The 14,893-nt window shown below is 38.7% G+C and overlaps 1 protein-coding gene across 1 annotated transcript in view; it reads right to left on the bottom strand.

The window, feature by feature from the left end:
- LAMA4 (laminin subunit alpha 4) overlaps positions 1-14,893 on the bottom strand; it is a 98,684-nt gene that overhangs the window by 3,195 nt on the left and 80,596 nt on the right. The window contains exons 27-37 of the mRNA XM_080586850.1: positions 14,167-14,304; positions 12,496-12,629; positions 10,967-11,131; positions 10,140-10,293; positions 9,228-9,421; positions 7,515-7,704; positions 6,493-6,648; positions 5,717-5,876; positions 4,551-4,681; positions 1,986-2,079; positions 845-964 (exon numbers count right to left, since the gene is read on the bottom strand). Coding sequence (XP_080442976.1) covers positions 845-964; positions 1,986-2,079; positions 4,551-4,681; positions 5,717-5,876; positions 6,493-6,648; positions 7,515-7,704; positions 9,228-9,421; positions 10,140-10,293; positions 10,967-11,131; positions 12,496-12,629; positions 14,167-14,304 — 1,636 coding nt within the window. The remainder of the gene's footprint in view (positions 1-844; positions 965-1,985; positions 2,080-4,550; positions 4,682-5,716; positions 5,877-6,492; positions 6,649-7,514; positions 7,705-9,227; positions 9,422-10,139; positions 10,294-10,966; positions 11,132-12,495; positions 12,630-14,166; positions 14,305-14,893) is intronic.

The following is a 14,893-nucleotide window of genomic DNA, read 5'->3' as shown; positions in this document are numbered from 1 at the left end:
AGATGGTCTGTGAGTCACAAATTCACATTAGCAGACATCTGTGCAATAGGAATCACTAGTCAGAAAAAGGATCTTCATGTTTGGTATTGTGTTCAAAGACGCCATTGCTTGCAGAAGAGGAAAGCAGCCTACCAGCAACAAATCCTTGAGACTCCATTTACAGTGAGTTTCCAATCCCGTAAATGAATAAACAACTAAATAAATAAATAACTTCTTTAAAGCAGTAAGCCCTTACTGGAAAGGAAAGTGGAAAATAGTGATTTTTTCTAGCTAGCAGACGAGAGAACTGAGCCCATACCTAACTCTCTAGCGACTATGGATGTCTTAATTTCAATGAAGCAGGACATTTTTCTTCAAGAATGTGAGGCAGAACATTTCTGATCAGCTCTTGAGTCTTTGAATTTTACCAGGTTGTTCACACGAGTATGCTTTGTTCTTTTCTTTTTTTTTTGAAAGTAAAACTAGGCTTAGAATCATAGAGTCATAGAGTCATAGTATGGTTTGGGTTGGAAGGGCCTTTAAAGACCATCTAATTCCATCCCCTCTGCCATGGTCAGGGACACTTCTCACTAGGCCAGGTTGTCTAAAGCCCCATCCAGCCTGGCCTTGAACATTTCCAGGGATGGGGCATCCACAGCTTCTCTGGGCAACCTGTGCCAGTGCCTCACCACCCTCTGAGTGAAGAATTTCTTCCTAACATCTAATCTAAACCTACCCTCTTTCAGTTTAAAGCCATTACCCCTTTTCCTATCACTACATACCCTGGCAAAGAGTCCCTCTCCAGCTTCTATGCTTCCTGTGTAAACTGTGTTGAAATTTGAGTACAAAACTGCCAAATACTTACCTGGTACACCTCCAATAAACACTGGCTCTCTGTGGTCAATTGCCTTTGGGTTTAGTGGCCCTACTACATGGTTGACTTCAGAGTCTACATCCAGCTGCACCACGTTGGCATCTCTAATAACTGGAAGGAGAAGGAACAGGGATGAAAAAGATGGTAAAAAGCAACATCTGAAGTTTTTATGACAGAAAGGAGTATCTGTTTGAACTAAGTGGTTTGATTTAGTTTTCACTAGACTAAGTGAGAACCATTATCAGTGCCAGTGACAGTACCTGAGCAGATTTTGGTACAGAGCAGGGCCAATGCAAGATAGGGCACAGGAGCAAGGGTGCTTCTGAGCGAGATTCTTGACTGTTGGTGGCTGTGTCTAGTCTGCAGGGCATGAGCATACAACAGTGGGCTGCTGAGTAAAACTGGTAGCCAAATCATTCCCAATAGTGGACCTACTGGAATGCACTGGGGTTTCCTCCTTGCTTGTGTGCCTTGGCTTTCTTCAGAAGGAAACCAGAATGCATGATGAAAGGGCACACACTCAGATCTCTTCTGGATGTGACACTGGAAGGCATCCCAAATGACCACCCCAGACAGGAAGGTAGGGGAGTCCAGAGTACCTGAGATTTAGATGTACTTTTTGACTTTCAAACATGGGAATGAAGGATGGCTGTCTTCCACAGGGAAAAAATCCTGACTGTAGACCTCTTTCTGTGTGAGGTTGGGGTTCCCAGGTCTGTCCTATTTGACCTGTAAGGGCAGCATATACGTGTGCCCAGTATTGGGTTAAATATCAGTATATTTAACCTCTAATTGGAAAATTTGGCAAAAGAAGAATATCTTCTGGTATACGACTTGGAAAAGGTTTCCAGTGTTTCAGCTAGGCTGCCTTGTGTTCCCTGAACAATAAACATCCATCTTTTTGGTGTTTGGTAGGAACTTAGTGCTTGTATTCCCAGGAAACTCTACAGTTCCTATGTCTGAGCAAGGAAAAGGACTGCCACTTTCATATGAACTTGCGTCTTGACAGGTGAAAGGGAAGAAGTGAAAATATGACCCCATTTCCAGTGCACTGGTCCATGGAGATGGATAGCTGGGGAGGGAGAATTGGGCTCTGTTACCGTTCTTAAGGGGATGATCAAGTTTTACTGACCTGCAATTCGGTGCCACCTGCCATCACAGAGACTCTGTTTCAGTGTCACTGAAGTTGAAAAATCCCTGATTCCATTATTCAGTTTCACAGTAACCTGGGGGAAAACAATGTAACAGTCACTGTAAAACCCCTCCTGTTCCCTTTTTTTTTTTTTCTTTTTCTTCTGTTGTAATGATGCGGTGTTCCCCACTCAAAACGAGTAATACATAAGTGAAAGAATAACAGTTCATGAAATTCCTTAGAATAGCACATCTAATTCACAGATTTTGATTTTTATTTTTAGGATTCAATAGTTCTGAAACATTTCTGATTTGAACTCAGAGAAGAGTTCAAAGAAAGAAAAAGATTTAACAACGAATTTCACTCAAATTTTCTAGTAATTCTACTCTATAATTTCCTGGGTGTTAAATTAGTGTTTAGAGGCATCAGATGATGTTTTGGCATCTTGATAGCCACTTAATGAGGAAAACAGTCATGAAAAACCTGAGTATAAAAAAACAGTCAAGATGTGAGAAAAGAATAGATAGAGAAATCTAAGAATGATCTAAGTTATCATGCTTACCAGAAAGCCGCTGGCAGAGCTAGAAAGTGAACCTAATTCTGAATCTTGCACCTCTGCATTAATCATGTGGATGAATATCTTCCTGCGTGCTAACACCACAGTAGCGGCAGGGCAGCGCCATGTCCCTGCTGCAGGGCACAAGATTCCCAGTGGTGATTGCCAGAGAACTCCAAACACTCAACCCAGCCTCGGTGAATGTCTAAGTTTTCCCTGATAATACTGACAGCTTGTTGGCTAAAAATATTGTAAGGAACCAACTTATATTTAATTTTAGGGGATCTCTGTTTCAGTGTAGTTGTAACCAAGAAAATTTAAAAACTTCTTTTTTTTTTTTTCCTTCACAAGGGCACCAGCAAACAAAAATGCAATGATCCTCATCTTCTCTTTCATCCACCCTTGGACGAAATACATAGGATTGATTGAAGCAAATGAAGAATTTTTAGAGAAAGTGACTCCTTAATAAATCACCTAGACAAGCTATACTGATATAGAGAGATAAAGGCATTTGAAAAATGGACTAAACATACTGATCATTCTTGTTTCTCTAGCAGAAATGTTGTCACAAAACAGGTCATTGCTAATGAATTCAAGGAGAGCAGGTAGATGATGGTAAAAACACAGATGCTTACTAAGAGGGTAACTAGCATACCTGTCATACCTGTTGCAGTGACAGGCAAAGAAGAACTGCTTTTCCATAATGGATTTTGTTTTTGAATTGCATATGCATTATGCAGGAAGTGAGTTATGAAGTAAAAAGTGAGGCAATAGCTTTTGTTAGGTCAACTGATACAGCTAGAAAAACAGACAACCTTCTGGACATGCCAGTATTCCTTCAGATCTTTACAGAAGAAGTACTAGGCTGGAGCAGTTGTACAGAGATTCAGCCTTTAAGTGTGGCATGATACATAGCAGTGAAATGTGCTATGGTAATTTCTTTGTTAATTTACCAACGTGTAGCTACATCTGTAAGAATGGGCTGTCAAAAGTTAGGTGCCTTACTGAAGCACCTGTTGTCTTCTCTATTGTAAATATAGAAAAACAGATTCTCTGAAAGATAGCTCACCCCACCTATGCTAGACACCTGCTTCAGAATAGGATGAATGACCGTGTTGAACTGTCCACTCAGGTTCTCTATTGTAAAATTCTGTTCTTGTAAGGGAAGTGGCAGCATGTTTCCCCAGGTGTTGCATTTCTACCTGAGATTCAGCCAGCCTCACTTAAATATCCTTCTGTTTGGCTGACAGTTTGATATTGGGTAGTGCATTGCAGTGGCCACAGAATATTCACACTGCCTAGTCTCTGAATTTCTTTTTTACAAAAAGGAAAAAAAAAGATTTTTTTTTTCTGTTCTAAGCCTTTGCTTGTTTTGTCTATTTAGACTGCAGCTTATTGTTGCATGTGTAGAATGCCTAGTATGGAGGGATCCAGAGTCTAGTGATGAACAGAAAAAGGTAGCAACAGCAACAACTATCTGATGAGTTAATTTCAAAACTCTCTCATTCAATTAACAGCCTTAGAAAAATCCAAGTGTCTAGAGACTGGATAAACAGACAATCAGAACTTTGCCTTTTCCTCCTTTTCCTATTAAAGCAAGAAGAGAAGGAGCACAACTCAGACTCTTCTAGCATACAAGAAATAAAAATCCATCAAGTGAAATTAAATCACCGTACTTGTTATACATTTTTAATGTGTGGATGAAAGAACAGTACCAAAGCATCAGTGCTCTGCTCATTAAATATTAATCGTTGGTATCAGTAAAGTGATCTGGTTTTGTCTTTGGTGTTATTTTTTTGTATGTTAAAAGAAGTATCTGGGTTGCCTAATCTAAGCAGTTAACTTATCTAGCAGAGGAATAAGAATTGAGTAATGGCAAATTTGTAAGACAAAAGATGCATATAGCAGACCCCAAATACCTAGTAAGACAAAAGATGCATATAGCAGACCCCAAATACCTAGTAGAGGAACTAGTCAGAGAAGTGGAAGAAATGTGACCTTCATTATACCTGTCCATTTCTCATGTGCATATTCAAGTACTCCCCATTCACGCTGTGGCCATGCAGTAGAATTCCTGAGCTGCTTCGGGGACGTATTTCAAACACAACTTCAAATTTCAGGCCTAGACTGAAGGATTCATCTGTGAGGGAAGAAGAATAACATTCTTTATGTAGTAAGTTAATGGTAAAACTGGACATCTACTTAAAGTCAACATGAAAATTCAAAGTCCCAGGGTGGAACCTATTTGCCCTGTCCTCAAAAGTATTAGAACATGTGCCAGTACACATAATTGAAGAGATGTCATGGTGTGCCATCAATGACCCACTTCAACTTTTGTTTTGATTACATTTGCTTGAAGTACTAATAAAGGTTTCTGTATGTTTCTCATTATTCAAAAAAACAGTTATTCTGTTAAAAAAATAGCAATGAAGTGGACAGCAGAAAATAGTTTCCATTTAGATTTTTTGGCAGTTTCTTATTGTGCAATTTGCTAGACTTTCAGCAGTCTTTATGCAGTGAGTGGGAGTTCATTTAAGCTTTGATGATTCAATAGCAGAAAGTCCCTTTTTCAATCTGCTGGCAGGCCAGGGAGCAAATTAGAAACACTGTGTGGGTCTTCTTGCTGTTGCCAAATATAAATAGGGTTGTGCAGTTTCCTTCCCTGTTCAGATCACAGCCTATGTGACTAAAAGAGCCTTCTTAAAACAATTCCTGGAACACAGCAGGCCTCAATGACAGAAAACGTGTCCATCATGCTGTTGTTCAATGTCAAGATATGCAGAAAGCTTTTCCTCAGGATTTTTGAATGACATGCTATTTTATTAATTAAAAAAGAAGGGATGACCTCTTGCTGGTGTACTTGGTTTTAGCTGCATTGTCTTCTATGTCTATAATTTTTACCATATTATAAAGTGTTCTCTGCTGAAATTATTCTAATTATTTTAAATATATGTATACATACACACATATAGATATACTTATCTAGCAACTTATTAAGTTTCATGGTGACGTTTTACCTTTCAACATCATCTGCTTACCACAATAATGGTCTGTATCTAATAATCCTTACAGCCCACAGCCTTAGAAATTACCACATCCTTTAGTGAAATATACCATTTTGAAGTACAGTGAAAACGACAGTCTTATTATTAAATACATTTCGGTAGTGTATTACCTAGGACAACATATCCTCCTTCTGATGAAAAGTATGTTCCCGCTTCTGATGGGCCTTCAAAGCAAGGCGTTACACTAAAGGTCTGCGAAGCCGAAGTAATTGATCTTCCGTTGAGCTGCAAGTTGCTGAGACAGCCACTAAAACTGTAGACTGAGTTAATCTGGATGTGGGGGGAAAAGCATGATTAGTAGAACCAAAGTGCAACTAGAGCAAGACAGTATTATACATACCACACTACCCTGGGGCAATGCAGAGGCCTACTTTTCCTGAGTAGTGTGGCTATTTTGTTAGGCACACATCACCAAAGATTACCTTGAATGGGTCTTGGTTATGTTTGGTTTTGCTTTGACACTCCTTTCTATATACATCAATATCGCAGATGTAGAGCAGATTCCTGATTCCTAGGTACTGTCTCAAAACAGAGATACTGAGCCAACACTAAGCCTCTCTGAAACTCGTATATCTCAGACCTTAGGGTGAAATTGATCTCACCTAACTTGCCCTGACTCACCTAAGCTTGGATGTTGCTAAGATTTCTTTCTTCCTCAGGGACCACTGGCTTTCCAGATACTGCTGCAAATTTACTGATATCTAGCCCCATTACCGCCAGCTCAGCCCTGCAGGAGCTTTGCTATCCACTCAGACTGAGCTGTGTGCTCCTCAGCATGCTGAAAATTGGGATCATAACATGCTTTTGTTCGAACTCATCCCTACAGGCAACTTTTGCATTAGCTGTACACAAAGGTATGGGATGATGTAATGGGTATCAGATTTACCTGGATGTTCTTCACAGCTTTTCCTGGAGCTACACCCCCAATATACAGTGGTTCAGTAACTTGCCAGGTATTAGTGTTACCACTGAAAGATTCTTCCAGTACTCGGAGACCATCAATTATCAAGCGGCCGATATTTTTTCCTCTAATAAATATTACCTAGAAACGGAGAAAAAGTATTTTCATCAGTTGAGGGAACACTTCTCTCCAGCGGAAGGTAAGAAGTTTGAGAAGAAAAGCTTGTGAGTCATAATCTACAAACCCATTTTACTGACTGCCAATACTTTTTGCTGGACAACTCTCTCCACATTTATGTAAAGGTAGATAGTAGAACTGCAGTCTTACCATTTTAGGGTACAAGGCAGAGGTATTCCAGGTGTCACAAGGTCTACCGAGATCTGCTCATCTTATATTTGCATATATGATTGGTTGCTACAGTGCTATCACAGTTAGTATTTTCATGGACTTCTCATGTTTTATGGTTTGGATTCATCCAACCTTCTTTAAACACTTAAGTGCCCAATTTAGGAACTTAGTAACTGTAGGCTTCTTTTGTAGTTATTGAGGAGAAACGGGTACCTACAGAGGGAAATTCACCTTGCCCTTAAAATTGTCATTTTATTTTCTTGGACTACAGAGGGAGCCTAAGAGAGCTATACTCCTTGCTTAGGCACTTCCAAGAAATTTGCTGAACAATCCTTCCTTTCCTAGCTAACTTTTTTGTTTGTTTGTTTGTTTGTTTCACTATTCTACTTGCTTCTGTCATTTTTTTTCAGTGTTGGGAGTTGCTGGATTTTTATAACTGATTCACTTTCCTGTCCCTAATTAATGACTTGTTAAAATACTGCACGAAAGTTTTGGCAGAAGCTTCTCAACATATAGGTGTGATTGTGAAAACATGAATGGAAATTCCCTGAGCTGTCAGATCATCAGTGTTTTTACTGTAGCATTATAACAAGTACCATCATCATACTGATTGATTGCCTTTTTAAAAGAAAAACAAACAAAAAAACACCCAAACTTACATTGTGCCAAAGGCCATCGTTGTATTTCTCCTGGCTCTTAATCCTTATCTTCTGATGACCAGCATTAAACATAAAAATGAGTCGGCCATGGGCAACAAAAAGGGCCATGAAATTGGTTTCTTTTTGGTCTGAGATGTAGAAAATCATTCCATGAGATGAGTGAGTTTTCAGACTGATAGAGAACTGAGCTCTGGCAAACAAAAACAATATCAGTATTAAAACAGATATAATTAACTGAAATCAAATTGCAGCAGAGGAAGCCTGAGATTTTTTTCTCATCCTAAGGAATACATATCTCCTTTATGGAAGCGGTGTTTCTGAGAAACTTCCCATTAGTTTTGGAGTAGAACTCAAAGTTGGAGAAGAAGCTGCCTTCCAAGGAACTTATTTTCAAAAATCAAAATCTCTTGAGTGAATAAAATCAGAATAGACCATAAATAACTGACAGTGTATATATTTCCATTCCTGTTGAACAGAGATAAATTTTCCTGTGATGGCAGTGTTCACAAATCTCTTCTGTTATTCCAGACTTGCTGCTAAGCTTCTGCATCCCAATAGGTCCTCATTAAGTCCACTACAGCATGGCAAATTATACCTGCTCTGTTCAACATGGTAAGCAGTGAAGATTTCTTGAGTGATTGGTATTACTACTTTGGGTCTGAAAAAGGCGAAGCTGCATTAGTGTAACATAGAGACAGAACTGATTAGTCCTGCTTCTCACTCCAGGTGACTAGCTTAGTTCCTATTCCTGATATTTTCTGAAGGGCCTGTACATTCGCCATTGCATGTGTGTGTACATTCCACACACACTTAGGCCCTTGCCAATGTCAGTTGTTTTAAAACATCATGTCTTTTTTTTTTTTTTAAATGTGCATAACAATGAAAATTCTGTAATAACAGTTGTAACATGAATATATCTTGTAAGGATGAAAGGACATGTTAGAGTTTGTGTTTTTGTTCTTCCATCTCATATGGGCACCATCAGGACTACCTAAGGAAAACACTGTTGAATTAAAACAAACCTAATGCTTTTGTTACTTAAGTCAGGAAATAGCACTCTTCTTTTCTGAGTTAGTGGTCTGGTATGCTTCCAGGAAGTGCTGTGTTGTTGAATTTATAGTCTTTCATGGAAAGTATTAAACCACAATCCTTTGCTGGTCATAACACACCATATGGCGTATTCTGTGGGAGCCTGAGAAATAAATGTCCACAATATCTCGACTCATTATTAATTACTTGTATTTCCATTATGGCTTGAATTGGACATGGTTTTCATAGCTTTTTGTCCTACAGCACTGTGTAGACTCCTAAGCATTAAACAGCTGCCAATGTCCACTCAACACATAACTATATTTCATTTCTTGGTGAACTATCATGTTTTCCAGCTCTGCTCTAATGACATTACTTCTTGCATAAAGAGACTGATGATACACTGCTTGTTTAGAGATTACATTCTCAAAGTCTTCATACTGGCAAGGAAACACATTTAAAAAAAGAAAAAAAATACAATACGGATGAAGACTCCACAAAAGGAATGTAACTGGAAACACATTGTATTTATTGCTATTTCTCAGCTGAAATACCTATTAATGTATCCTAACAATGTACTCTATTGAAAAACTTGCCTAAGATATAACAAAAAAAGGCCAGCAGAAATATGTCCTTTTTTCTTTCAAAGATCTTCTATCATGTTTATTTCTGAAGTCCCTTTACCTTTCACTTAAATCCTTTGGTATGTGATCAAATTCTTGCCGGCTGTTTGCTGTTCCTCCAAACTGATAAGCGTGTTCAGTTGCTTTGGGGTTCATCGGTAAGTGGCACTGAGGGTCTTTTTGCATATTCACTTCCTGATACATTTTTTTGAGGCCAGTTGAAGGTTGTGAGATCTTGTCCTTATCTCTTCCCACCTTCACAGAAAGAGAACCGTTAATCAGATATTTAACTAAGATTGGACATAAAACAAATCAATCAATAAATATTATTTATATACAAGTCAACAATATGCTTTTTCCTTACAAAAGTACCAGGAATGGTTCCAAGTCAAATTTTCCTTACAGAGATCTACTATAGATACTCATGTAGGGAAGAAGGGATAATTAGAATGCCTGTGTATAATTATAATCCAGTTCTTTTGCACTTTTCCTCTTCAACTCTTCCTCTCTGTTTTTGATGATATAAGTTATAGTACAGACATAAAAGAACATGTTTGAGCCAAAAGTTTTGCATGCTGGAAGAGGGATTTTTTTTTTCATTTATATTAATGTATGCTAGCTGCACCCAGTAGAGAGAGCCATGCGGACATAGCTGAGAACAGAAGCGAGCTTATTGCCTTTAGGCTGTAGAAGAAATCAAGATGGGCTTTTTCTGCAGGACTTTTTAAAAGATGACAGAAATTCTGTTTTACAGTTCTACTAAGAAGGAGTGATGCGAGCATAGGCCAGATACACTGGATCAGGACAGTCATTTGTAGTGATGGAATGTATAAGGGAATAGAATCCTTTCCTTTTCTATGTCTGAAGTGTTACATTTTTGGTGTCCATAACTTGGAGAATTTACAGTCATGACAGAGAGTGTCTATCAACAGTGGAAAATTCTAAGGTGGTACTGACACAGTTTGTAGCAAACCTTTTTATTACGGTTTCCTTTGGCTTTTGATGAGTTTTTTCCTTTCTTATGGAGAAGAGCAACAGGAGGGGATTCAACAGGGCATCCATAAAAAGAAGTCTGAACTTTCTCAGAGTACCGCTGGAAATCTTCCACTTCAACCTCTTGATCCAATCTGTGTTTCAAAGAGGGGATGACAAAAACAACTTTTTTTCCAAGTGTTGGAATTCTTCTTATAAAGACCACAGTAATTTACATTTCAATTTTAAATGATGTTTTGGTAGGCTTTTTCATTCTTGGATTGTGGATAAAAAATTACAGATTAATCAGTCAACGTTTGAGTATTGTAGGCAGCCTATCCTACCTTTGTCTGTTGTACCCATGCTCTTATAAATAGTCTGAATCTGAAACACCAATTCGCTTTAAAATCTATATAAGAATATTTCATAAAGTGATTAAGAGCAACAAATTTGGACCATTTGCACATGACCAGACTCCTAACTTCAGCAATGTCTGTGAGATTCCTTAGTATCATTTTGTTTCAAAGGCAGAAATGCAAGCTACATAAGTGTAAATTACAGCTATTCAAATTCTGCATTGCACCAACACCATTAGCATGAAAGCTGATTTGCATCAAGTTCTTCCCACTTTAACAATATCTCAACCTAGCAGGTCTGCGCCAACGGATTCCATAGAAAATAAGGTGAGAAACGTATTCACGCATACTGTCTAGCCTCACAAAATGAGAGAGGGATTTTTATTGTGAAAATCAATCAGCTCTCTTGAGCTATTACCCGAGCTGTCAGGCAACGACTGCCTAATAATATGTTTAGGAGGATGCTACGCACCTAGTGAAGTATGCATTGCTTATGCAGCCCGTGAAGTTGGCTTGCTGCGTTTTGAGGGGCGAGCCACCAAAATAGAACTTCTTGATGCTGTCAGGGCTTTTCCCTGCTCTGTCCTTTGCTGGATTCTTCTTGCTTTGTTTCTTGTCATCAACACTCAGCTCATATCTGCAAAGACAAAGCATCCACTTCGTAGGCTGGTTTTGGAAAAGTCCATGATGGTGGTTAGACAGCATATTACATGCACCTAAAATATTCTGCTCAATGCATAAAATCACTGAATGGTAGTGCCCAAAGTTGTGAGACCTTCTCACATCTGTGCCACAAGCAGCAGTGAAATTAGCCCACTGGCATCATAGAGTCCAGAGGCCCACAGATGTCATAATACCCTGAGTTTAAACATGAAGTCCAAAAAAATACAGTCCACTCAGTGAAGATAAATAAACCAAGGGATTGCTAATAAATGGATGGAGCTACTGTTTGTGTAATATAAGATCTAAGCTCATGCTATTCCTTCTTCTTCTTCATGTCCCTATCCCTTTTTCCTTCTCTTTCATCACAGTACATGGATGTTTGGGCTTATACAATGTCCTTTACCTAATCTCATTTTGCAACAAGCACATTAATTGCTGCAGATGCCAGGAAGGATTTTACTGCTTTAATAAGAAACTGAATATAGCTAAAGCATCAGACAGGTGACCTCATTTGTTTGGCGAGCTCAGAATTCAAAACTTTCAGGGAACTGTGACAGCCCTCAGCACTTTTCCATGGCAGCTTTATGCACTTGGAGCTTTTTGAACCATGTTTCTTGGATGTCAGAAGTCATAGGTACAAACCTCCATTTCAGTTAGAAAACTGAGAATGACCTGGTTGAATCTGCATAGGCAAGGTTCTTGAAGAAAGGGTATTTTGAGTATTTACTGTCTAAGAAAATTCTAAACACAGAAAACAACAGTAAAATACATACCAGTAAAACAACGCTTTCAACTTTTCTGAGAAGCAGATATAGACTTATTTCCCACTGCCATATTTAATCTTACATTTATGTCTTTCAGTACTAAAAATACTTTAAACATGTTCCACTCTGTACATCCCAAATGAATGCTTTTTCTGAAGATGCCTCAATTACTTCAGGGTCAATTTGGGATTTCATTAGCAAATCAGAACAGTCAGTTCCGAGGAAGAAAGAATTTCCTGCTAGTATTTAATTACACTAAACTGCATTCATACCTAAGGACAAAAAAAAAGGACTAAGCTTTTAAAAACACTATTCTTTTCTTTTAGTTTTAATAACATTTCCCAGCATCTCATGCTCAGGCCACAAAGGCCAAATTTCAATCTGAGATTTTGGCTTTGATTTTTTTTTTCTAAACTGAATTAATTAGTTTAAAACATCAGTGGAAAAAAACAAACAAACAAACAAAAAACAACTCCTAAAATCACTTTGAGAGTGAATATTGAATGATAATATGCACTTTACAAGAAATATTTTATTCTGAAGGTAGGCAATAAAAGTTGCTGGACAGCTTTACCTTTCTGGTGTGATGGAAGTAATGATAAAGTGGGTTTTTCCATCGTTGTAATTTCTGTCTGGTGATTGAATTTTGATTCCACTTGCACTTAAAACAACAGCACCTCTGTCCATAGAGATGGATAATACATCTGACTGAAATACAGACAAAATCATCTTCATAAGCAAGTGTAACACAGGAAAGTTAACAGTTCTGTTTATTTTCCTGCTGTATTTGTTTTCTCTAACCAAAGAGCTCTCTTTTTGCTGTTTTCCCAATTTTTATTGTATTTAAAGGAAGATAAATTGAGAAGCAAAACAGGAGATGATCTCACTAGAAATGGTATTCTTGCTGTTTTTTAAGATTGAATTTTGGAAATTCTGCTACTGATTATGTCTCATGTTTCTGTCACATGAGCTCCTTACCTCTAGCACACATATATGATGTTTACGTTTCATTTGTGCTTCTGGTACCCCAGCTATGGTACTACATAGAGCAGCTGTACTTCAAGATTACCACTGTCGTAAGACCAACACATTTTTTCTTTTCCTAATTCGCTCTGATCAGACCTGTTCAGTCACTCAAAATTATCTTACAGATATGATCCTCTATCTGGGTCAGGCATACAGGATCACAGTGCCACGTAGCAGGAGCATTATCTGTTCCATTAGCGCAAGCACTGCCACTGTGCACTCAGAGGAATCACGCTGTCTAATTCCATCAAGTGCTAAATTGCTGAACCTCCATTTGTTAAATAGGGCACTTGGCATCTCATAGGATTAGCGATTCTGAGGTAAAACCAGAAGTGGTGTGTGGGGTCTCATTTATGCAAGCAGCATGGATAGCTGACATGGTTACTGATTTCAATTTAAGGCAATACTCCACACTGTAAAATGGAAAAGTTCAGGAGTGGTTATAGACGTCATACAGCTTTCCTTGCTGCATTGCTCGTGATCTTCTGCAAGTATGGCAGCGCAGACATTTGGGATGGTTGCAAATGTTCTGTCATTTGAGCACGTGGGTGCTGCTGGTGTAAGTCTGAGACCGCAGAATCCTAGAATCACTCTGTCTCACTCAACATTTTGGGAGTGCAAGTCTGTATTTCTGCCCATGGCACATCTCTGAGGGGGCATTTGGAGCAGCTTGGCTTTCCATAACTGCAAGGAGCCATTCTCAATTGCAGATTTTCCTGGTCACACATGGAGGTCTAAGTACCATTGGGGAATACAGGCAATTTTCCAACTAATTTCTGTAAATTCTGCAATGCTCAGAATAACATCCCACTAATCCAAACAAACTTTCTGCCTTTGCTTGTTGAGGATTGCCTCTGGGAGGAAAATGTCGGGCCCTCAGTATTATTTGTACTTTGGTAGCATCTACAGGTCCAAATAGGGATTGCAGTGCTGCTGAACACAGTGAGATCCGCTGTGCATTTCTACCCTCAGGACTTTAATTCTAGGCATATGATCACATGCTCTTCTCAACATCAAAATAATATCTAGGCATTGCTGGGTTCATCTGTAGATCAAACGTGAACTGTGAAAATGAAGCCATCAATGAATGCTTCTGTATTGCGGACTGCTTTCTCTTTTATTAAAAGATGAAGTGAGAAATTCTTTTATGCCCTTAGTATTCTTCTGAGAAACAATCCAAAGCTAAAATAAAACAAACTGTAAAGAAAAATATACTCACTCCTTCAGAATAGTAGAACAGCAGCCCATTGGGCTGCAATGTGCGGAAATTAAAGCCTCCTTCAAATTCACTTAAGGGGGACACTTTTTGGCTTGATGCAATGAAGCTCTCTCCATTGAAGTATGCTTTGCGGGACATCTGTGTATTAAATAAAACAAATTTACATGTAAACTGCAGACAACATTCAAATCATTAAAAGAATGAGTCTATTTCTTTCTTTTAAAGATGCAGCCAATTCAGTTCTATAAAAACTCCATAGGTTTTTTTTTTTTTTTTTTTTTTTTCTCTGCACGTAATTTATACAGGCTGTCCCTTGCAGGCTATGAAAATCTTAAGAAAGCGCAGACATTTTAGACAGCATAAGCCAAATTGTTCTCAGTTCCCTGGGATTCCTGGCCTCATCATAAGCCTGCTGATGTTAACGAACGTGCAAGCTAGAAGCAGAGGGGGCTCAAGCCCCTGTTTGAACTGTGTGGCACTGAGTCACCACCCCAGCATGTGATGTATTAGTTTGCCTGCTGGACTGAATGCTGGTGTGGGGGGTTGGACATGGCAATCGATAGCCCTCTGAGTCTCAGAAGGAAAACTGGGTCTGCAGTAAGACAAATTGCAGCTGGCTTCCTCCTTTGCAGAGAGTGAGATTGAGTGACGAACTCTACAAGTAGTGAGCGCTTTCCTCTTCATGGATTCTCATGGATATATTGAATAGATATGTCCATAGGACGTA

This window comes from Anser brachyrhynchus, assembly GCF_964034855.1.
Source record: "Anser brachyrhynchus genome assembly, chromosome: 3".
NCBI classification, from domain to species: domain Eukaryota; kingdom Metazoa; phylum Chordata; class Aves; order Anseriformes; family Anatidae; genus Anser; species Anser brachyrhynchus.
Note: the sequence above shows the minus strand (reverse complement) of the source record. Positions and strands in the feature narration are given on the sequence as shown.